Consider the following 25,121-nt stretch of genomic DNA (forward strand, 5'->3'; position numbering starts at 1 on the left):
ACTGCACTCCAGCCTGGGCAACAGATGAAGACTGTCTAGAACATAAAAAATACAACGAAATTAAATAAAACAAAATAAAATAAAAAGAAACCAGTATCTTAGCGTGGAAAAATCTCAAAGTTATGGGTGTCTGAGATGAAGGGTGGGAGCGTCTGATGCTCCTCGGTTTCTGAAGTTCGTGGGGGAAGCTCATGCCTGAGATCCTTTCTCTCGGCTGACCAAAGTCCTAACACTTGACGATTTTAATCTTTTAACATTGAAACTTGTATAATCTCAGTTTCTGTGAGCTCAAGGATCACAGTTTCTCACACTGGGAAAAGCACCTTGATGTCTCTTAAAGAGAGAAGAAAGCTGAGGCAAGATTTAAGATTGTGGAAGAGCCTGGCTTACAAATTTTTAAAAACTGTGTAAGTACCGACTTCTATTCCGTCAATAGATGTGTATAAATGTGGTTTATATATGTATAGAAGATACAGTGTCAACTCCTGGGAGTTCTGTGTGGGTCTCACACAGAACCATGTTTAGGGGAGGCCTGGATGTTTATGAGAAACTCGTTTCTCTCATTGAGCTCTCCCACCACATTCCAGAAGGGTCTGCACCAACCAAACAGCAACATGCAACTGTGTCAATCTTGTCACTAACCATCACAAGTCTCCTAGAGTACAGGTCTCAGAGAGTTTACCCTAAAGACATCAAGAACTTGGCCGGGCGCGGTGGCTCACGCCTGTAATCCCAGCACTTTGGGAGGCCGAGGCAGGCGGATCACAAGGTCAGGAGATTGAGACCATCCTGGCTGACACGGTGAAACCCCATCTCTGCTAAAAATACAAAAAAAATTAGCCAGGTGTGGTGGCACGTGCCCTGTAGTCCCAGCTACTCTGGAGGCTGAGGCAGGAGAATGGTGTGAATCCGGGAGGCAGAGCTTGCAGTGAGCAGAGATCGTACCACTGCCCTCCAGCCTGGGCAACAGAGCAAGACTCTTAAAAAAAAAAAAAAGGCATGAATAACAAATCTAAGGGAGAGATGTTTTAAACTGCAATGAATGCACAAGCTCAGAAACATGCTAACATTGGGGATAGCTATGATAATACTGTGGCGTGTCTCTCAGTGTTGAAATTAAATCAGTACTAGTTCCCTGGCACAGAATGTTGACACCATAAAACTGTTCTGTATCAGAGAGAACTTAAAAGCGGAATTCCACTGTAGAATTCTGAAATCCCTACTCATATTAGTGATATCAGGTGATTAGACTGGGGCTCTGCCATCAGGTTTCTAGGGTCAGATTCCTACTCCCAGTGCACACCAGCTGTGAGTCTCTGACCCAGTTCTTGACTCCCCTTGCCTCAGTTTATTTCTCTGTAAAATGAGGACAATAACAATGCTTATTTCACAGGGCAGTTGTGAGGATTAAATAATTCATGTCAAGCACTTAGACCAGCACCTGTCAGAGTAGTATACATGCAAAGTATACTGAGCCATTTTTCTTCCTGCTTGTTATTATGATTTTTGTTACAGAAAAGAAAGGTGCAAATGGTCTGAAAGGTGTAAACTTTAAAAAGCTCTGTTGGCTTCAGGATCTTGTTCCCTATTTTAATTTCTAGATTTTGTTGCTACCAGTTACACAGTCAGATCTTGTACACAGGTTCACCCTACAAAATCTGAGAAATTTTGATAACCGAATTTTATAAATTTGGCATTAGAATAAGTATTAAAAACATGTACATTGAAGTGAGGATTAACCCATTTATGCCAGAGGTTGCAAAATTTTTTTTTAATGAAAAATCAGACCTTGGTGATGACCCTGAGCAGTAGCATATAAATAACTCCCACAAGTTTAGTGTTCCAATAATGGAACACTAGGTGTAAATGGGCTAAATAAGCCAATACATTTCAAAGTGCCTGCATCTTCATCCTCCACACAGTAGGTGCTCAGACCCACTGGCTAAGGCAAACAGAATGTGGCTGAGAAAAGCGCGGTTAACTAATATGAGGGTCCCTCAATAGATCATAAGAAACAGTTCTAAATGATACAGAAAACACATTCAAAGATCTGTTGACGTAGGGCTGGACAATTTCTCGCGTTTTACATGCACAGAGTTTATTTGTTGTTTTTACTTAAAAAGATACCCAATTGAAATACTAATGATTATGAACAAATTCAGAGTTCATTATAAATTCAGTTGAAACAAAATTTCAGTTCGGATTAAATTTACACTGTGAATTATAATGAAGTTTCACTCAACCGCAAAATGATTTCCATTCACACAGCATCTTGTTTTTCATAAATCATGACCTCTGACCAAAGAAAACACAGCTTTTTGGGTAACATTCATGTAAACATTGAAGCCTGTAATATACATTTTTATTACAATTTTCAATAGTCATTAATATAAAAAGTTAACAAATCTGAACAACAAAGTTTAAGCTGGGGAGAGCCCCCTTGGGGGGCGGTGGTCAAGCTGCTGAGCCCCCGCGCACCGCCAGCAGCAGGTGCAACCTGTGAGTGCGTGAACACGTCCCCCCACAGGAGGAGCGCTCCTCATGCTCTGACAGTTCTGCCACAAGCACCAGTTTCAAATCAAACCTAGTATAACGTGTACTCCACAAAATGTGTACTAAGGCAAAGAAATAAGTACATTTGGATAATACAAATATCCAGAAACAATGGAAAAGAAAGGCTTCTATTAGAGAACATAAGGCTTAGCATATATGAATGCACAATGATCCTGAGAGCTACAGATACCATTTTTATTTACATTAGCAAAAACTGTATTACTACAGAAGGTCACTGACAGACAATCTACTGGCTAGTTAATTGTTTCAAATTTGATTCTTTATCAAGCAAAAATATCACACAACCTGATCAACACACCAAGGCTTCAGGAATCACTTAACTATCAAGATGGAGCAGACTATAAGAGCTATTTATAAAACAGGAATATTTGCATGGAACTGCTTAATATTAGAAAATTCCAAGAACTGTCAAAGGCAGCATTTGAAAGTAGTTTTGACATCTTAAGATGGAATTACCATCCAGAAAACCAATACTTCGAAAGGAAATCTGAGCTACGGGGATGGTCATCATGGATAAAAAGGTCGATTTTCCTAATCATTATCAGGATGCATTTACAAAAAGCTGTAAAACTTCAAAGGAGAAAGAGTATTTTCCTAAAAAATAACCATAAAAAAACAAAAACAAAAAAGGAAGAAAAAAATAAGTTAGTTTGTTGCAAGTTATATAAAGACAAAAGGTTACTATAACCTTCACTTTCTTCTATTTGGTTTTTCTGATCTGCAGGGCTGTGAATTTCATGTATCCTTCCAAGTTTAAGAAGGAATCAGGGACTTCTCTAAAGAGCACCAGAGAGTGAGCTGATTTATCAAGTAAACAATCACACTCACTTCTTAAAAGACACTGTGAATTCTGTAGAATTCACTGTAGAATTCTGAAATCCCTACTCATGTTAGTGATACCAGGAGGTGATTCTCTACTACAAACACCATAGAAGGCAGTGATTGATGGAGCCTGCAGGGCCCTGTGGGCAAGGACAACTGGGCTGCCTGGATGTTTTCTCCTTTGCAGTCCCCATGACACTTACCCCTGTTCAAGGGCAAACAAAAGGCAGTGCCAATCAGACCTGTGGTAAGGCTGGAGTGACGTCTTTTGTATAAACTGATTGGAAAGAAATAGTTAACGGTTAGTTTTTGGTAAGAATGAACATTTAAACACAAAAGTATGTAAGAATGATACTAGCTTTTACATTACTTGTAAAACTTTTCACAACCATTATTTTAAAAACAGAAACACTGAAAAGGGCAACAGCACTGGTTGAGTAAGAAGCTCTTTCAACATTACACATGCAAATGCTAATGGAAACTCTCACAAGAATTGGCCATGGTAAGCGGATCGATTTTTAAGATAAGGCTTTCAGAATTTCACTGGAAGGTGGGAAATCAATAGGAAAGGGATCTACAAGGATGAAGGCCAAATCTCAACCCCCAAAACCTGGTTATCCCAGATATGCTAATGGACAATATGTGCTAATGTGTTGTGAGAAAACCGGAATGTTTTATCTTAATTATGGAGGGGAACGCCAGGTTGAATGAAGCCTAAATGAATGTACTACATTCATGGAAACCATTCTGAAAAGTACACAACCTGTAGGTGGGATTTCTTCAAGCACTCTAAGGGGAAAATGTCTTATGTAACAGAACAAAATAAATGAGGCTAAGGTTTGGGGCTCATTCTAGCTCTACTTCTAATTATAATTTACTCTGGGTGACATCTGAAATAAAGATACACATACCTCTTTAGAGGCTATCCAATCTCTTTAGCAGACAATTCAACTACAAAAAGAGCCTAACTGGCCATTTTAATGTATCAGGAACAGAGAGAAGTAAGATTTTGTATACAATGTCTGCTTCGAAAAGATTATGTGTATTAAAAAATCAAGAAGAAAAAATCTTAACATTCAATGATAACTTCATGGTCATTTAAAAGTCCAGGACTTAAAAAGGTCTGTATGTGTAACGTGTCTTGGAAAGGGTATGAAGGTTCATCCCCACAGTCACTCAACTGCTGTCTTCTGCCAGAGCCTGACTGCAGGATGTGGCCGCACCATCAGCTGAATCCTCATTTTCGCAAGTGACACAGGCCTCCAAAAAAGAACAAAAGCAGGCGAGTTACTTGATGTCAATGTCACACGAAGAGTTTTAAAACAGTAAAAAGCTGGTCACACGTTTCTAACTCCCCAACTTATTCAAGTCTGAAAATACTCATTATAGTTCATTCTTTATTACAACTATTTTTACTTTTTTTTGAGACAGAGTCTTGCTGTGTCACCCAGGCTGGATGGAGTGCAGTGGTGCGATCTTGGCTCACTGCAACCTCTGCCTCCTAGGTTCAAGCGATTCTCCTGCCTCAGCCTCCCAAGTAGCTGGGACTACAGGTGCCCGCCACCACACCCAGCTAATTTTTGTTTTTTAGTAGAGATGGGGTTTCACTATGTTGGCCAGGCTGGTCTTGAACCCTTGATCTCGTGATCCACCAGCCTTGGCCTCCCAAAGTGCTGGGATTACAGGTAGTAGCCACTGTGCCCAGTCTCATTCTTTATTATTAAAAGGCAAATGACAAATTGTTTAAATATAGTCATGTGCCACACGACGTTTCAGTCAACAACAGACTGCATATATGATGGTGGTCTTGTAAGAATATCCTACCACGTTTTTTTTACGGTATCTTTTCTATGTTTAGATACACAAGTACCACTGTGTTACAACCACCTACAGTATTCAGGACAGTAACAGCTGTACAGGTTTGTAGCCTAGGATCAAAAGGCTGTCCCACAGAGCCTAGGAGTGATTATAGCAAGCCGCTCCACCGAGGTTTGTGTGAGTACACTCTAGGATGCTTGCACAAAACATCCCCATTACTAAGTGGCGCATGGACTGTGCTTTTGTTTAAACTGCTGTGGGCCTCATTTTTCATATACCTGTCTATTTACAACCAGAACAACACTGAAGAAAACAAAGACATTTACAATAACCAGCCCAGCTACTGCTTTTTGGTAAGACCCTACCCAGCCATTCTTACATGACAGACACTCATTCTTTTATTTGAAAACGGAGATGAGGAGATTATTCTGAGAAGATGGCAGAGTAGAAGACTAGGACTCTCTCTCCTCACCTAGACAACTCGACTGAAAAAATCAGTCCGAGGCAACTATTTGGAACTTGAGTCTATCTGAAGGCCTGCAACTTTCTGGGAAATGCTTAGAGGGTAAGCTGTGGTTGCCTGTGGTCAATTTTAGCTTGAAGCACAGCAGCAACTACCCATCCCTGACCCTGGGCAAGGCACGTGTTCCTGGAGCACCTTGCACACAGCTTGTGGGAGTCAGAGTGGGCAATAAGGACCCTGTCTTCCAACAATCAGAAAATAAGAATAAACCCTGGGAAAGGGGAGAATCTGGTTTCCAGAATTACGTTATTAGATTCAAATGTCTAGTTTTCAAACAAACAAAAAAAACCATTAAAGCATACAAAGAAATGCCAAAGTACAGCCCCAGCTTGTCCAACCCTCTGCTGCCCATGGGCCACACGTGGCCCAGGATGGCTCTGAATGTGGCCCAACACAAATTCGTAAACTTTCTTAAAACATTATGAGTTTTTTTTGGTGATTTATTATTATTTTTTAGCTCATGAACTATTGTTAGTGTTAGTATACTTTATGTGTGGCCCAAGACAATTCTTCTTCTTACAATGTAGCCCAGGGAAGCCAAACGACTGGACACCCCTGGTATAGCCCATTCAAAGGGAAAACATAAACCAAAAGGAAAAGTCTCTGAGAAAGATCAGATAAAAGAATTGCGAGACAAAGATTTTAAAACCACTGAAAGATGATCAAAGAACTGGTAGGGCACAGTGGCTCACGCCTGTAATCCCACCACTTTGGAAGGCTGAGGCAGGGGGATGGCTTGAGCCGAGGAGTTCAAGACCAGCCGGGGCAACATAGTGAGGTCCCAGCTCTAAAAAAAAAAAATTAGTTAGCCATGGTGGTATACGCTTGTAGTCCCAACTACTCGAGAGGATCACTTGAGACCAGGAGGTAGACGCTGCAGTAAGCCATGATCATGCCACTGCACTCCAGCCTGGGTGACAAAGTGGGATTGTCTTAAAAAAAAAAAAAAGAAAAAGAAAAAGCTGAGTGTGGTGGCTTATACCTACAATCGCAGCACCTCGGGTGGCTGAGGCAGGTGGACTGCTTGAGCTCAAGAGTTCAAGACCAGGCTGGGCAACGTGGCAAAATCCCATCTCTACAAAAATTAAAAAATTTGCTGGGCATGGGTGCTAGCTACTCGGGAGGCTGAGGTGGGAGGATTGTTTGAGCCCAAGAGACTGAGGCTGCAGTGAGCCATGATCATACCACTGCACTCCAGCCTGGGTGACAGAGTGAGACCTTGTCTAAAAAAAAAAAAAAAAAAAAAAGAAAGAAAGAAAAAGGCATGGAGAAAAATCAAGAAAACAATGTACAAACAATGTAAATATCAATGAAGAGATAGAAAACCTAAAAAGAAGCCAGAAAGAAATTCCATAAATAAAAAGTACAAAACTGAAATGAAAAATTCACTAGAGGGATTCAAAAGCAGATTTAAGCAGGCAAAAGAAAGAATACATGTATGAAGACCGGACAACAGCAACTATCAAGTCTGATGAACAGAAAGAAAAAAGACTGAAGAAAAGTCAACAGACCTGGAGGACATGTGGGAAACCATCAAGTGGACTAACATAAGCACTACGGGGGCCCCAGAGGAAGAAAAAGAGAAAGAGGCAGAAAGATTATTCAAAAAAAGAATGGCTGAAAACTCCCCAGGTTTGATGAAAAACATGAATGTAAACATCCAAGAGGGTAAATGAACTCCAACTAGGATGTACTCAGAACTCGGAGATCCACACTGTAATTAAATACCGTGAAGTCAAAGACAAAGACAATCTTAAAAGCAGCAAGGGAGGCTGGGCACGGTGGCTCACGCCTGTAATCCCAGCACTTTGGGAGGCTGACGCGGGCAGATCACGAGGTCAGGAGATTGAGACCATCCTGGCGAACACGGTGAAACCCCCCGTCTCTACTGAAAATACAATCAAATTAGCTGGGCGTGGTGGCGGGCACCTGTAGTCCCGGCTTCTAGGGAGGCTGAGGCAGGAGAATGGTGTTAACCCGGGAGGTAGCGGAGCCTGCAGTGAGTGGAGATTGTGCCACTGCACTCCAGCCTGGGAGACAGAGCGAGAGCGAGACTCTGTCTCAAAAAAAAAAAAAAAAAAAAAAAAAAAAAAGCAAGGGAGAAGCAACTCACACATGCAGGAGATTCTCAGTAAAATTATCAGCAGGTATCTCATCAGAAACTGTGGAGTTTAGAGGGCAGTGTCCCAGTGTATTCAAAGTACTTAAAGAAGAAAAACTGTCAACTAAGAAATCCTTTGACTGGCCAAAAGTAAGGGAGAAGTGAAGACATTCCCAGACGAACAAAAGCCAGGGAGTTTGATACTACTAGACCTACCATCCAAGGAATGCTATCAGAAGTCCTGCAGGGTTGAAATGAAAGCACACGGACAACACCTTGAAGCTGCATGAAGAAATAAAGATCTCAGCGAAGGTAAGTATTATGATTGCAACAACGATGTGTAATTCCACTTTTTGTTTTCTACATGATTTAAGAAACTAATACATTCAAAGAAAACCAGTAGTCTATAAAATCCAGTATTATTTTAGCTTTGATTTGTAATCCCATATTTTGCTTTCTATATAATTTAATAGATTAATGCATAAAAATAATTATGTCTTTGGAAACACAATGTATAAAAACCTAATTTTATAACTTCAGTAATTGAAAGAAGATGGAGATGGAGCTCTATAGAAGCAGAGTTTTTGTAGGAGGTTATCAAAGTTAAGCTGGTATAAATTCAAATTGGAGTGATATGTTAGAATGCTAAATGTAATCCCCACGGTTATCACAACAAAAATAGTTTCACAATATACACAACAGGAAATGAGCAGGGCATTACATTTCACTTCAAAAAACGAACTAAACACAAAATATGACAGTAATGCAGGAAATGAGGGAAAAAAGTCTTTAAGGCACACAGAAAACAAATAGCAAGATGACACAAGTAAGTCCTTCTTTACCCATAATTACTTTAAATGTAAATGGGCTAAATTCTCCAAACAAAAGACAGAGATTGACTGAACAGATTTTGAAAAGCACTATTCAGATATATGCTGTCTACTCACTTCAGATGTAGACACAAATAGGTTTAAAGTGAAAGGATGTAAAAAGTTACCACATGCAAATAGTAACCAAGAGAGTAGGTGTGTGTATAAGTCAGTCACACCAAGACAAATAATATATGATTCCACTCATATGAGGTGTGCAGAGTAGTCAAATTCATATGGCTCTCGCCTGTAATCCCAGCACTTTGGGAGGCTGAGGCAGGCAGATCATTTGAGGTCAGGAGTTTGAGACCAGCCTGGCCAACAAGGTTAAACCCTATCTCTACAAAAATTAGATGGGCGTGGTGGTGTGCGCCTGCAATCCCAGCTACTCTGGAGGCTGAGGCAGGAGAATGGCTTGAACCCGGGAGGCAGAGGTTGCAGTGAGCCAAGATCACGCCACTGCACTCCAGCCTGGGCAAGAGAGCAAGACTTTGTCTCAAAAAAAAAAAAAAAAAAAAAAAGAAAAAGAAAAAAGAGAAAAGAGAAAGAAGACCAGTGATTGCAAAGGGCTGGGAGAAGGAGGAATGGGGAAATTATTGTTTAATGGGTATAGAGTTTCACTTTTGCAAAATGAAGAAAGTTCTGGAGATGGATGGTGGTGATGGTTGCATAATGTGAAGATGTTTAATATTCTTGAATTATATACTTAAAAACAGTTCAGAAGGTAAATTTCACGTTATGTGTATTATACCACAATTAAAAGTGTTAATTTTTAAAAACTGGGGTAGTAGGATTTCATTGTCTTGCTTACTTCATAAGCCTTAATATTTTTTTAAAAACACCTAACTTTACTCTTTTTTTAAAGTATTTTTACACACACACACACACACACACACAAATTATTTGTCTTTTTTGAGACTGGCTGGAATGCAGTGGTGAGATCATAGCTCACTGTAGCTTCAGTTTCCCAGGCTCAAGCAATCTTCCTGCCTCAACCTCCTGAGTAGTTGCGACTATAGGTGCACGGCACCACGCCTGGCTAACTTTTTTTTATTAGAGACATGTTTGGCTATGTTGCCCAGCGTGGTCTCCAACTCCTGGTCTCCAATTGGTCTCCTGAAGTGCTGGGATTATAGACATGAGCCACTGGACTAGGCCTACTTGCTTTTGTTTTTACTTGACTCTTCAGCCTCCCATATCTTGATACTTGTGGGAATAAAGATCTCATTACTAGTACAACCATCACTACCATTACCACAGCTGCCACCAACACTGGTTGGGACCACTGGTAAGTCAAAGCTTTACTGTTCAGGCTATTCACAAAAAATCTCATTGAGAAGAACTCGTAACAGCAAAAAGACACTTAGGTCCCATTAAAGTTTCTGCTTGGTATGAATATTACCTCTGGTGTGAATCTTACATCTTTTTTTTAAACTCTTCAAACATGCAGACATATTTGAAATACGTAACAAATCACCTATCAAATGCAGTCAATCACACATCAAAGCAGGTGTTTCTACTCTTTATTGTCCCCTAACATTCCAACTGGTAGAAGAAAAAACCACCTGGAGGCAAAAAGACCCGTGTTCAAAATCCAATGAACTGCATGGCCTTGTATTAATTATTTAACATGTGTATACCTTACTTCTTGCTTATTGGTAAAGAGGGAATAATAATACCTACCATAGAGGTAAACTGTGTGGATTAACGTTTTCAGTGGGATCATGCAAGAGCATGACCTATATTAAAACCACTACCTGGCCAAAATACATGAGTATATGACAGCCATTATTATTGTGCTTACTTGAATGTCGATTTCTTGAGGGACAGTCTGGCTTTGAATCCAATTATACACCTTGGCCAGCTCCTCCTTTTGCCCATGAGAAAACTGGGGCTGCTGCTGCCTCATAGTTTCTAACTTTTCTAGGTCTTCTTTTAGTACAACTTCTTTAACCCTGAAAACAAACAAACAGAATCTTAATAGTCCTGAATAAGACACAGGGTTCTTGTCATGTCATGTAAGAACAGCACTTCTTTTTGGCTGGTAATACACCTTACACTTTCTAATACATGAGGCATACATTAAAAAAAAAACTAGATCATTTCCTTGTCAAGTTGGTAAAGGCTTTTTTCTTGGTGGAAAACATCTACATGATGTTTTAATGAGGTGTATGGAAGAAAGAGATTTCCCTTAGCTCTTTTCTTTTAGAATAAGGCAAAAAAAATCAAGAGTCTAAAACAAAAAGTTCTTGTACTTGTGTGCCATCTTGGAAAGCACCGACTTTGTTTCCTTGTCTCATGATGTGTAAGATCTGTTCAGTCTGGATCTGAATATAGGTGACACTATCACTGCCATCCTTATTTTAAGAAATCATTCATCACTTGACTTCAAATGAATAAATCTGAAAATACATTTCTCAAAGGGAATTTATAAAACATTCAATAATTATTTTGTCTTTAAAAACACATTAAGAAACCATAGGCCAGGCGCAGTGGCTCACACCTGTAATCCCAGCACTTTGGGAGGCTGAGGTGGGCAGATCACCTGAGGACAGGAGTTCAAGATCAACCCTGCCAACATGAGGAAATCCCATCTCTACTAAAAATACAAAAAACTAGCTGGGTGTGGTGGTGCATACCTGTAATCCCAACTACTTGGGAGGCTGAGGCAGGAGAATCTTGAACCTGGGAGGCGGAGGTTGTAGTGAGCTGAGATGGCACCATGGCACTCCAGCCTCCAGAGTGAGACTCTGTCACAAACCAACCAACCAACCAACCAACCAACCAACTCCGTCTCTACTAAAAATACAAAAATTAGCCAGGTGTGGTGGTGCACACCTGTAATCCCAGCTACTAGGGAGGCTGAGGCAGAAGAATCGCTTGAACCCAGGAGGTGGAGGTTGCAGTGAGCCAAGATTGCTGAACTGCACTCCAGCTTGGGTGACAGAGCGAGACTCCGTCTCAAAAAAGAAAAAAAGAAACCACAAAAATAAAAAAAGTGGGTCTTCTAAAGTGCTTTCTTACCTCTCAGGTACCTGATATGTCATGAGAACACACTCAGGTGTCTGCCGTATCATTCTCCAGATGGACTCTTCCGCAACATTAGCAAATGTTTCTTTTTTCTGTACCTCCTGAGATTGCTGCTCATTTTGGGAGATTTTAGAATAAACACTACTAGTAAAGTATATACTGCTGTCGCTGCTTCCTGTCAAAAATCAACAACAAATAATTAGAAAAGACCTGTCTGACTGATTTGCCAAACTGGCTGTCATTCTTTAAAGACTCTTGCCTCGGACAGTCCTCCGCCTCAGCCAGCCCAACCATTATTTCCGGGAAAGTTCCTCTTCCCTGTGAACAGCCTCCTGGTTCTTTGGTCTTCCTGAGATCTCTTTTTCCATTCCTAATGAGTTATCACTCTCAAGGTTACATACATTGCCCTTTATCATCACCCATAACTGTTCCATCTCCAAAATCATTAACATCTCAGCTTCACTTTCTCATTGGCTTGTTCAATTATTTCAACTATAAATGTGTTAACAGTGTGTTAGTCTTCCTGTAGTTCCTTCATTATTCAGCCTGGAGTCCTCAGTTCATCATTCAGTAACACACCTTGCCATACCTTAGACTTATCTTTCCCTCTGACTTTTCATAACTGTCAAAATGCCAACTCCGATAAAGCCAATTATTGACTTTGTTCTTACCTAAACCCAAGTAGCCAAATATGTAGAGAAAGTCACATACAACAGGGTACAGTGTTTCTACAATAAAAAACTCATCATCACCAACCTCAAATGCACCATTAAAATGCTACAGTCCTCTGGTCATGCACTAACCTACCCCCAGCAATGACTATTTTCAACCTATTTCCTCCCTCAATCTCACCTATTTTATAAGGGAAAAAGCCATCAGAAAGCAAATTAATCATCTTTATGATACCAAACATACACAATTAATGATATATGTACCCCGTCCTCACCTTCCTCCTCTCACAACAGAGAAACTGTTCATCCCAAGGACCATCCCTTTATGGCTGCTATGAAGCCTTATGGATCATTCCTTTCCTATCTTGCATTTGACCCTTCTAGATCCTTCTCACTGACTTTGAAGGAATTAAAAATACCAAACAATTTGTCTAATTTTTTTAAAAAGTATGTATATAAAAAAGTAATAAAAACATTTTCTTCATTAAAAAATATCTTTAGGTTGGGCGTGGTGGCTCACGCCTGTAATCCTGGCATTCTGGGAGGCCAAGATGAGAGGATTGCTTGAGGCCAGGAGTTTGAAACCAGCCTGGGCAACACAGTGAGGTTCCATTTCCATAAAAATAAAAAATTAGCTGAGTGTGGTGGTACGTGCTGGTAGTCCCAGGTACTCAGGAGGCTGAGGTTGGAGGATTGCTTGAGCCCAGGAGTTTGAGGCTACAGTGAGCTATGATTCCATCAGTGCACTCTAGCCTGGGTAACAGAGTGAGACCTTGTGTCAAAACAACAACAACAACAAAACACCCACACAAAACAACTTTAAGAGGTTATTACTGACTAAAGCAAAAATAATAACAGTGTTATTGTGGGTTTTTTTACACGTTAAAATGTATGACAAAAACAGCACAAAAGACGAGGAGGACATGGAAGTACTCTGTCTTAAGGTTCTAATAAATACAGTGATAGAATAGGTATAATATTTGAAGGTAAACTGTGATAAGTAAAAGATGTGCACTATAAAACCTAGAGCCGGCTGGGTGCGGTGGCTCACACCTGTAATGCCAGCACTTTGGGAGGCCGAGGCGGGCGGATCCCCTGAGGTCAGGAGTTTCAGACAAGCTTGGCCAACATGGTGAAACCCAATCGCTACTAAAAATACAAAAAAATTAGCCATACGTGGTGGCACACGCCTGTAGTACTGGCTACTTGGGAGGCTGAGGCAGAAGAATTGCTTGAACCCGGGAGGTGGAGGGTGCAATGAGCCGAGATGGCACCACTGCACTCCAGCCTGGGCAACAGAGTCTCAAAGAAAAAAAAAAGATACAATAAAAATGTAAAAAAAGTAAATCCTAGAGCAAAAACTTAAAAAAAAAAAAAAAAAAAAAAGGTATGCTTGAGAAGCCAATACACAATTAACCCAAAAGGAGGAGAGTAGGAGGAAAAAAAGAAAGGGCAGATGAGACAAAACAGAAAATTAGTAGCAAGATGAAAGATTTAACTTAAACCTAACCATATCAACATTCACATTAAAGGTAAATAGTCTAAGCAAGCATTGCAGTTAAAAGGCTGAGACTGTCACATGAATAAAAATACCCAACTGGCTGGGCGCGGTGGCTCACACCTGTAATCCCAGCACTTTGGGAGGCCGAGATGGGTGGATCACGAGGTCAGGAGATCAAGACCATCCTGGCTAACATGGTGAAACCCCGTCTCTACTAAAAATACAAAAATTAGCTGGGCGTGGTGGCGGGCGCCTGTAGTCCCAGCTACACGGGAGGCTGAGGCAGGAGAATGGCGTGAACCCGGGAGGTGGAGCTTGCAGTGAGTGGAGATTGCACCACTGCACTCCAGCCTGGGAGACAGAGCGAGACTCTGCCTCAAAAAAAAAAAAAAAAAAAAAAAAAATACCCAACTATATGGTGGTTATAAGACTTACTTTAAATATAAAGACACAGATAAGTAAAAAGATGGAAAAAATTTACCATGTAAATGCCAATCAAAATAAAGCTGGACTGGATACACTGATACCAGACAAAGCAGACTTGAAAGCAAGACATATTTCAGGATAAAGAGAGCAATTCATGAAGAGGATATAATAACCTTAAGTGTATATGCACCTAATAAAAGAGCTTCAAAATACATAAAGCAAAAACTCACTGCACTATAAGAAGAAATAGAGAAATTCACATTTATAGCTGGACATATAAGACCTGTATCATAATAACTTATAAAACTGATAGAAAATCATAACAGAAAGTTGGATCAATGTTATCAACCAACTTGATCTAATTTACATTTATAGAACACATGACTCAACAACAGCAGAAAGCATATTCTTGGCCAGGCGCGGTGGCTCAAGCCTGTAATCCCAGCACTTTGGGAGGCCGAGACGGGCGGATCATGAGGTCAGGAGATCAAGACCATCCTGGTTAACACGGTGAAACCCTGTCTCTACTAAAAAAATTCAAAAAACCAGCCGGGCGATGTGGCGGGCGCCTGTAGTCCCAGCTACTCAGGAGGCTGAGGCAGGAGAATGGCGTAAACCCAGGAGGCGGAGCTTGCAGTGAGCTGAGATCCACTGCACTCCAGCCTGGGCGACAGAGCGAGACTCTGTCTCAAAAAAAAAAAAAAAAAAAAAAGAAAGCATATTCTTTTCAAATGCACATGAAATATTTATCAAGATGGACCAAATTCCAGATCATTACACAATGTCTTGGTCAATTTAAAAAATACAAAACAATGTTCTCTGACTGCATTTAAATTAGCAACAAAATAAAAGTATCTAAAAAAATAAATCTCCAAATATTAGGAAATTAAGCCTTTCTGAATAACTGAAAGATCAAATAAGAAAATACAAGTGAAATTAGAAATATTTTAGACTGGCCAGGCACAGTGACATATGCCTGCAGTTCCAGCTACTCAGGAAGCTGAGGCCAGAGGATTGTTAAGCTCAGGAGTTTGAGGGTGCAGTGAGCTGGGATCATGCCACTGCACTCCAGCCTGGGCAACAGAGTGAGACCTTGGTTCAAAAAAAAAAAAAAAAAACTATTGAAGCTGCATGAAAATAAAAATACAACATACCAAAATTTGAGGGATGCAATGGTTAGAGCACTCAATAGCATTAAATGTTTATATTGGGGGGAAAAAAATCTCAATTCAAAGACCCAACAAGCTTCTACCTTAAGAAATAAGAAAAAAACAAAAATCCAAAGTAAAGAGAAAAGTAGTAATAAAAATTAGAGCATAGGCTCGACGCAGTGGCTCACGCCTGTAATCCCAGCACTTTGGAAGGCCAAGGCAGGCGAATCATGAGATCAGGAGTTCAAGACCAGTCTGGCCAACATGGTGAAACCCTGTCTCTACTAAAAATACAAAAAATCAGCCGGGTGTGGTGGCAGGTGCCTGTAATCCCAGCTACTCTGGAGGTTAAGGCAGGACGATCGCTTGATCCCGGGAGGTGAAGGTTGCAGTGAGCCGAGATCACGCCACTGCACTCCAGCCTGGGCGACAGTGCGAGACTCTGTCTCAGGAAAAAAAAAAAAATAGAGTATAAATCAATAAAATAAAAAAACCAAAAGCAACAGGCAAAAAACCCCCAATGAGATCAAAAGTTCTTTGAAAAGTTATTAAAATTGATATACAGTCAGATTGAATGGGAAAAATATTAATACCAGCAATGAGGGGTACATTACTATAAAACCTACAGACATTACAAGGAAAAGGGAATATTTAAAACTTTATGCCAATACATTCAACAAATTAGATAAAACAGATACATTTCTTAAAAGATACAAATTACCAAAGATCACGAAGAAACTGGTAACCTGATTAGACCCATATCTGTTAAAGAATTTAAATTTGTTATTAAAATCCTTCTTAGCAAGAAAACTCCAGGCCCAGAAAGATTCACAGGTAAATTCCACCAAACATACAAAGAAGAAATAATAGCAGTTCAGCACAAACTCTTCCAGAAAACAGAATAGCAAAGAATAGTTCCTAGCTCATTTTTGAAGCTAGGATTACTCTGATACCAAAACCAGACAAAGACATTACAAGTAAAGAAAGCGAATGGACCAATATTCTGCACAGAGATGCAATAATGTGTAACAAAACATTACGAAGATAATCCAACAATACATAAAAAAGGATAAAAGAGCATGACCAAATGCAAGGTTAATTTATTATCAGAAAACTGATGTAATTCACCATATTAATAGAATAAGGGAGGAAAATCACATGATTATCTCAACAGATGCAGAAAAGGCAACTCAGCAGACCAGCAGCAACAGTAGGGAACTTCCTCAATCTGATAAGGGCATTCAAGGAAAACTTATGTTTAACATCATGCTTAATGGTGAACACTGAGTGCCTTCCCCTTAAGACTGTGACCCAGGGAAGTGTCTATTTTCCTATTTCTATTAAACACTTCACTGTGGGTCCTCGCCAGTTCAACGAGGCAAGACAAATAAATAAAGACATACAGACAGAAAAAAAGAAGATTATATTTGCAGATAATAAAGACTATGTAGAAAAGTCCTGCAGAATCTACAAAAGAGCTACTAAAACTAATAAATGAGTTTAGCAAGACTGCAGAATACGAGTTAAAAACACGCAATTTGATTACATTTCTACACGCTAACAACAAACAACTGCACCTTGAAAATTTTAAATGCCATTTACAGTAGCATCAACAATTATAAAATCCTTAGAGATAAATTTAGCAAAACATGTGTAAGAGTTGTAGGCTGAAAACTATAAAACACGGCTGAGAATAATTAAAGACCTACACAGAGAAACTGTACTTGTGGATCAAAATACTCAGTATCATTAGGAAGATAATTATTCACAAATTGATCATCTATAGATTCAACACAATTTCAATCAAAACACCAGAAGACTTTTTTGTAGAAACTGAGAAATGGAATCTATAATTTATATGGACAAAGGACCTAGAATATTCAAAATCATTTTGAAAAGAAGAATTAAGTTGAAGGACTTAGTTCACCAGACTTCAAGACTTACTTGAAAGTTACATTACTCAAGAGTGTGTTATTGGCCGAAAGCCACACAGATCAGTCGAACAGAAAAGAGAGTCCAGAAATAGACCCACACATATATGGTCAAGTTATTTTCAACGAAGTCGTCATGGTAATTTAATGGGGAAAAGATTAATCCTTTGAACAAACAGGGCAGGAACAATTAGATATCCCAATGTAAAGAAAGTATATTGACCCTTCCTCATACCATACACAAAAATTAACTCAAAATGGATCACAGATCTAAGCTATAAATGCTATTAAGGGTGCGTCTCAACAGCATCATGCTAACTGAAAGAATCCTAATACGAAAGATGGCATGCTGTCTGATTCTATACATAAATCATAGGAAAAGCAAAACTAAAGTGACAGCAAACCAGTGGCTGCCAGGAGACCAAGGGTCAGGGCAGAGATGGACTGGTGAGGGTCACGGAACTTTTTGGGGTGACAGAAATGTTCTATATGGTGATTGTGGTAGTGTTTACACTAAGGTACACATCTGTCAGAATTGTTTGTACCCCTAAAATTGGTGAATTTTATTGTGCATAAATATACCCCAATATACCTGACAAAAAGAAAAAAGGAAAAAGAAAAAAACCCCGTACTTCCACATTAGTGCCTGGGGTACACAGTGAGAGCTTATCACATAGTGAATGCCTGGCAATGGAGTTTGAAACATTGGTTGTCCTGATCCACTACCTGATGCTGCAGAACCAGTTCCGGATGGAGATTCGCTGGGAGGTGACCCCGTGGATAGAACACTGGCAGTAGGATGGGATGGAGTCCCGCTGGGAGGCGATCCCATGGACAGTGTGCTGGCAGTAGGATGGGATGGATTCTCCCTGGGAGGTGACCCCGTGGACAGTGCACCGGTAGTGGCAGGACTGCTCTCACTGCCACTGTTGCCTGTAACACACTGCTAGAAAGTAAGGGCAATGAAAAGACACTTTAATCTTCTTATCACAAAATACAGTAGAGTCCTCCTTTATTCATGGTTTTGTTTTCTGTAGTTTGTTACCTGTGGTCAACCGAGGTCCAAAAACAGTAAATGGAAAATTCCAGAAATAAACAGTTCGTAAGTTTAAAATTGTGAGCCATTCTGGTAGTGTCTTAACATTTTGAGCTGTCTCATTGTTTCCAGCCTGTGATAAGAATCATCCCTTTATTTCGTGCCTCCACACTGTATGTGCTACCCACTTGTTAGTCGCTCAGTAGCCGCCTTGGCTGTCAGATCTACTGTGGTGGTATCATAGCGCTTGTGTTCAAGTAACACGTATTTTACATAATAATGGCCCCAAAGTGCAAGAGGAGTGATGCCAGCAATTGGGATATGCCAAAGAGAAGTCATAAAGTGTTTCATTTAAGTGAAAAGGTGAAAGTTCTCAAGAAGGAAAGGAAAAACCCATGTGCTGAGAGTGCTACAATTTTAGGCAAGAATGAATCTTCTATCCGTGAAACTGTGATGAGTAGATTTTATGACTGTTCTATGTTATTAGTTACTGCTGTTAATCTCTTACTGTTCTTAATTGATAAATTAAACTTTACCATAGGTATGTACAGTATGTATAGGAAAAAACATACCGTATACACGGTTCAGAACTATTCAGTTTCCAGCGTCCACCAGGGGTTTGAAACATATCCCTTGGGTAAGGGAGACTACTGTAACTGGAAGATCTTCAACTTCATATGTTAAACAGAATAAAATTACATATATAACTAAGAAGTAAAAACTTTCCAGCCCATCCCTAAGAAGTAAGTTCCTTTGTAAGTAATATTAAGGCACTACTACTTTCTCAGTACCTGCTACATGCCAGGCACTGCACAAGTAGTTTTTTTGTCACTCAGCAAATACATACTGAACATTTTATACATTCTAGGTACTGTGTCAAACACGAGGAATATAATAATGAACAAAACAAAGCTCCAGCTCTCTGGGAGCACCCTCTGCATAGGGATAAGTACTATATAAATACATCATTTAGCCCTCAGAGTAAGTTATGAGGAACTCATCTTTCCATTTTCCTAATAAAGAAACAGAGGCAAAGAAAGGTTAAATAACTTGTCTAAGTGAATCTAACTAGTGACCGAGCTGGGATTTGAATCCATGTCTTAATCCATAGCCCAGGCTTTACTCACTGTAATACACTGCCTTGCCTTAGATTTTTAGCAAGCACACTGATACTAGGCTTTCAAAAGTGAGCATATTTTCTTGATTTATATCACTAGATTTTGAGTATCTGTTAAAGAGGAGTATTATACCTTGAAGGGAAGGTCAAAGAATCTGTGTAAATATTCACACTTGCCTTGGATTCTATACCTAAATATAGCAACATCGGATTCCAAAGTTTAAACTGCTAAATAAACCTGAGAATGGCTTTTTAGGTAAAAGGAGGAAAAGTTAAAGGAAGTAGACCAAAAAAGCTTTTGATTTTGAAAAAATCACGTTTAAGTGTGAAACTATAAACTGCCTACTCTACTGATAATAAATAAAGTAGCTCCTAACCCTTCATACACACCTGTTGTCCTGCGACTGTGCATGAAGAAGTACAATCGTTAAATTGTCAACATGGCTTATTCCTATCTCACCAGACCATAACCCCGGTTGTAAGTAAACAAATACATATTATAGGCAATGAACACTTAAGCATAATACCTGGATCGAATTTTAAAGAGTGGAGGGAATCCAGTTCACATGAAAACTTAAAAGTACTTTGGAAAACACCTCACAAAGTATCTAAGAAACTAGAATATAGATGATTCTTTAGTGTCTACTTTCCAAACAGAGCCAGGTAGATGTGTTTCGTGTTTACACACAATTAGGCTGACAGGCTCGCTCACAGTAGCCATGCGGATTACCTACTGAGGATGTCTGCGCTGAGTCCCAACGCGACCACCTTAACTTTAGTAAGATATTCACTTTCTCACTTGAGCGCTGAAAACGAGCATCACTTACATACTCAGCTTGTGGGCATGTGTTCCTTCTCATCTGATCTGGAGATTCAGAGGATCTGGGCATCTCTTCCTGAAGTAAGTTTAACTGCAAGGGCGAGCTGCTCCTCGAAGTAATGAACGGGTGTCCCTCGCTTTGTGCCTCCCACTTTTCCTCCTCTCTCCTTTGCTTGGTTACTGAAGCGGGTGGGTCCACGGTTGGAGTCATTGCTGACGACATTGAGGGTGATATCACAGAAGAGGCTGTCGCCCCCAGGAATGGACATGGAAAGAACGATGGCGACAACAGAGGGCAGACATGGGGGTCAGGCAGGAAAACGGTCATAAAAGTATCCAAGTAAGGAGAAGGGAAAGCTGGGTCAGGCTGCAGGCCCTTGGACAACGGCGGCCCATGCAGGCCTTCCGGTGCAGTTCTGGGGGTTGCGTATTCTCTTCCGGGACAGGTCGCGGCTGGGAGGGCAAAAGCTGGGACGAGATAAGGGGCCTGGCTGGGCACCATGGCGGCAGGTGGGAAGGTCGGGCCTGAGGTGTGCCGAGAGGAGGCTGTGGAGGGGCAGCAGGGCTGTGCGTTCTGACGCGCTCCCCTGTGGGGTCCACAGCCCGCATTCGAGCTGCTGCTGTCCAGCGGCTCCGGCAGCTTCTTCCGTTTGTGCTTCCCTTTCCTGCAGCCGGCCAACTGCGTCTGCTTGGAAGTATAATCTCCTGGAAGGATAAAGATAGAGGCAAATTATGGAAAATTAAACCCAAAAAGAAGAGAAGGATGCTACTTACTGGTAGTTATAAGTAGCTGACAACGAATGTGCATTTGCCAATACTACCAGAATGGCAAAAAGTGGCTCTAAAAACATGAACAAAATTCCGGATAAAAACAGTTGCTATCAAATAAACTTATTTCAGCATCTCTCAATCAGTTTCTCACAAAAAAAGTTTCTCAGATCTAGGATCTAAGAAAGAACCTACATAAATTGTTGATGTAAGTAGATTGTTTTAGCATCTTTCCATCAGCTTCTTACAAGTGAAACTCCTATTGTTTACTCCTTATCTCCTAGTCCTTAGATATAGTTTGTAACATCTACATAGATTAATGGCATTTATTTTTAAAAACTTATGTACCTTGAAAATATGAATATTTAGCTTTGCTTCTGCTTTCTTGCTGAAGATAGGAGCTGTAGGGGGATGACAGGATCTTTTCTCGGAATTTATCAACATAATTCTGCTCTTCCTTCTGGGTGTGGGCTGACAGAACAGCCGCTGTGAGCCCCACATGTTTAAATTCTTCTGAGGTCAAAGGGGCTGGCTGCATGTTCAGAGTCCAGGGCTCACAGACGAGGGTGGCATCCCTGGCTGAGGTGGAAGAAGACACACTTAATTTTAATTCCTATCAATTATTTGTATTGATTTATTTTACTTTGTTAACTGCCTTTCAATACATTTTTACAAACATTATTATAATTGCTGGAATAGAAAAAATCATTAGCATAAAAATTCTTGATTTTCTGTCTTTATATTCTTTGCACAAATGCACATCTTACAGTTGTAATAATCAATATGTACACATTTATTTAAATCTTGCTTTTGTTGTAAACATTTTTCTCCCTGAATTCTTCAAAAATTTTTTATCTTTGAATTTATCTTTTAAATAGGTAATCCTGTGGTTCAAAAATCAGCAAATATTAATAAAGACACGTAGTAGTACATTCTCCTCACCCCTGTCCATGCTCTGTCTAGTTCTCATTTGTTTCCCCTGCAGAAGACCATTCCGTTGGAGTGCAGTGGCACCATCTTGCCTCACTGCAACCTCTGCCTCCTAGGTTCAAGTGATTCTGCCTTAGCCTCCTGAGTAGCTGGGACTACAGGTGTGTGCCACACCACGCCTGGCTAAGTTTTGCTTTTATTTTATCTTATTTTATTTTATTTGAGATGGAGTTTTGCTCTTGTTGCCCAGGCTAGAGTGCAATGGTGCAATCTTGGCTCACTGCAACCTCTGCTTCTTGAGTTCAAGTGATTCTCCTGCTTCAGCCTCCCAAGTAGCTGGGATTACAGGCATGTGCCACCACGTCTGGCTAATTTTATATTTTTAGTAGAGATGGGGTTTCACCATGTTGGCCAGGCTGGTCTCGAACTCTTGACTTCAGGTGATCCACCTGCCTCGGCCTCCCAAAGTGCTGGGATTACAGGCATGAGCCACCGCACCTGGCCCTTCCAATTTATTATGTATGAACAAGCATGAACATAGATTATCTTCCTCCGTGACCCCATCTTTACCCAAAGGCACATATGTACATTAGCCATCAATGCACCTTTTTCACTTTACCGTATCCCTTGGAGAACTTTACCAGTGGCTGGACAGTTGTCTCATACTTTTACACTGCTGCAGAGTTCCATTTTATATGCATAGCACAGTTTATTAAAGTGAACATCTGTGGATGGATTTTGGGTTGCCTCTTTTTATCTATTTATTATTGATATATAATAGTTGTACATTAAAATTTATTTTATTGATATAGAATAGTTATATATATTTTTGGGTTGCTTCTAAAAAATTACTTCTAAGAACAGAAGATTTTGTGGTGGACACTGTAGAGGGCTTCCCCAACATCCATTCCGGCTTGCCCCTTGTGGTGCAGTATCCAGGTGGTTTGGGTGGGTGTGGCCTCACTCTACATCCAGAAGTGGCCTGTGACTAAAGCAACACCACAGGGGGCTTTGCTTCTGGCCAAGTTGGAGTAACAGGGACCAAACTTACCCTCCTGTATGAGATTTAAAAAAAAAAGGCCTAAATATACAAAACAATAGGTTTCAGACACTGAAGGGAAGTGACCCCGGAGGATAAGAAACAAGGGAGGTGAGCCCAAGGACTGCCCCAGCGTGCAGCCTAGAGGATTTCCAAGGATTCACCAGGGCATTCATGGGAGGAAAACACTACGAGAGGATTAGCAGGAACAAGAGCTGAAGCTCACACAAGCTACGGAACAGCAGCGGTTCCCATCTGCCAGACTAGAGACTCCTAATTCCCGAGGCATGACAAGGAGCACTCAGGAAGGTCTCGCCTTGGTAGCAGAGGAAAAATAGGCCTCGACTACACACTATTGGTCCTGCCTAGCAAATTTAAAAAGCAAAGCCTGAAAGGATCAACCTGTTTCCAGGTAACTTCACTGGGGCCCAGAATAAAGATCAAGAATATTTACAGGAATACAAATATATTTGGTACCCATTCACAGTATCTGGCATCCAATTAAAAAGAATCACCACGCATGCAAAGAAGCAGGAAAATACAACCCCATAATAAGGAAAAAAGGCACTGAGAAACTGAATCTACAATTTATACAGACAAAAGACCTAACAGTCAAAGCAATCTTGAAAAAGAATAAAGCTGAAGGATTTAAACTACCTGATTTCAAGATACTGTACAGCTACATGAACCAAGACCCCTCTCTACTGGTATAAGGGGTTTATCAATTTTGTTCATCTTTTCAAAGAACCAACTTTTAGCTTTAATTTTCTCTACTGTCTGTTTTCTATTTTGTTGATTTTTGCTTTTGTCTTTTTTTTTTTGCTTTTGTCTTTTATTATTTCCTTCATTCTATCTTGGACTTATTTCACTCTTCTTTTGCTAAGTTTTTAACCTGTAACTTTAGATCACTGATTTGAGACATTTTTTCTCTAACAGCATTTTTAAAGCTATCAATCTTACAAGCCCCGTTTTTAGCTGCATCCCATACATTTTAGTATGCTGTACTTTCAGTATCACTGATTTGGAAATATTTTCTAATTCTCTTTGTGATTTCTTTTTTGAATCATAGATTTACAAATGTGTTGTTTGATTTATAAACTTTTGGGTTGAGACATCTTATTACTTATTTTTAATTTAATTCACTAGCCAGAGAACAGTTTACATACCATCAATCCTTTTAAATCTGAGACATAGTATAGTCCAACACGTTGTATTTCTCAGTGAACATACTGTGTGTCCTTGAAAAGGCTGTGGATTATGCAGTCACTGGGCCTCACATTCTCTAAGTATCAATTAGATCAAGGTGGCTGATAGTGTTGTATGGATCATCTGTTTCTTATTTTTTCTATATATTTTTATCAATTTTCCAAATATAATTATGGAAAGTCTATTTGCATATTTTTGCTTCATAGCTTTCAAAGCTCTGATTAGTGAATATACATTTATGACTGTTACGTCTTTCCTGATGAATTGACCGCCTTGTCATTATGAAATGATGTCCTGGAATCTATTTTACATATATTAATAAGTCACTGCAGCCTTCTGATGCTTACTGTTTCACTTGTGCACTTTTTTTCCATTCATTTACTTTGAATCCATTTGTGAATTTCATTTGTACTTTGTAGAGAGCAAGTAGCTAGGTCTTGAGTTTTTAAAATCTGTTTTGAGAATTTTTGCCTTTTATGTATTTACTTATTTTTACAGACAGGGTCTTGCTCTGTCACTCAGGCTGGGGTACACTAATGTGATCAGAGCTCACTGTAGCAATGAACTCAAGACAGGCTCAAGCTGGGCTCAACTGATCCTCCTGCCTCAGCCTCCCAAGTAGCTGGGATTACAGGCGTGGGTCACCACACCTGGCTAGTTTAAAAATTTTTTGTAGACATGGGGTTTCACTGTATTGCCCAGGCTGGTCTCAAACTCCTGGCCTCAAACAATCTTACCTCCTCGGCCTCGTGAGTCCCTGGGATTACTGGTGTGAACCACTATTCTTG

The 25,121-nt window shown here is 40.1% G+C and overlaps 1 protein-coding gene across 16 annotated transcripts in view; it reads right to left on the reverse strand.

The window, feature by feature from the left end:
• Positions 1-2,072: 2,072 nt before the first annotated feature.
• Positions 2,073-25,121, reverse strand: part of PER3 (period circadian regulator 3) — a 62,472-nt gene continuing 39,423 nt past the window's right edge. For 5 of the 16 annotated variants that reach the window (XM_023215249.1, XM_023215257.1, XM_023215250.1 and 2 more), the window contains 7 exons: positions 21,507-21,737; positions 20,398-21,095; positions 18,144-18,363; positions 11,732-11,912; positions 10,512-10,662; positions 8,055-8,120; positions 2,073-4,656 (listed from right to left, as the gene is read on the reverse strand). In XM_023215249.1, coding sequence (XP_023071017.1) covers positions 4,573-4,656; positions 8,055-8,120; positions 10,512-10,662; positions 11,732-11,912; positions 18,144-18,363; positions 20,398-21,095; positions 21,507-21,737 — 1,631 coding nt within the window. In that variant the 3' untranslated portion in view covers positions 2,073-4,572. Of the gene's footprint in view, positions 4,660-8,054; positions 8,121-10,511; positions 10,663-11,731; positions 11,913-18,143; positions 18,364-20,397; positions 21,096-21,506; positions 21,738-25,121 lie in introns of all 16 variants that reach the window. The other 11 variants (XM_023215256.1, XM_023215255.1, XM_023215253.1 and 8 more) reach the window with 8 other exon arrangements.

Source organism: Piliocolobus tephrosceles, chromosome 1 (genome assembly GCF_002776525.5).
Source record: "Piliocolobus tephrosceles isolate RC106 chromosome 1, ASM277652v3, whole genome shotgun sequence".
NCBI classification, from domain to species: Eukaryota; Metazoa; Chordata; class Mammalia; order Primates; family Cercopithecidae; genus Piliocolobus; species Piliocolobus tephrosceles.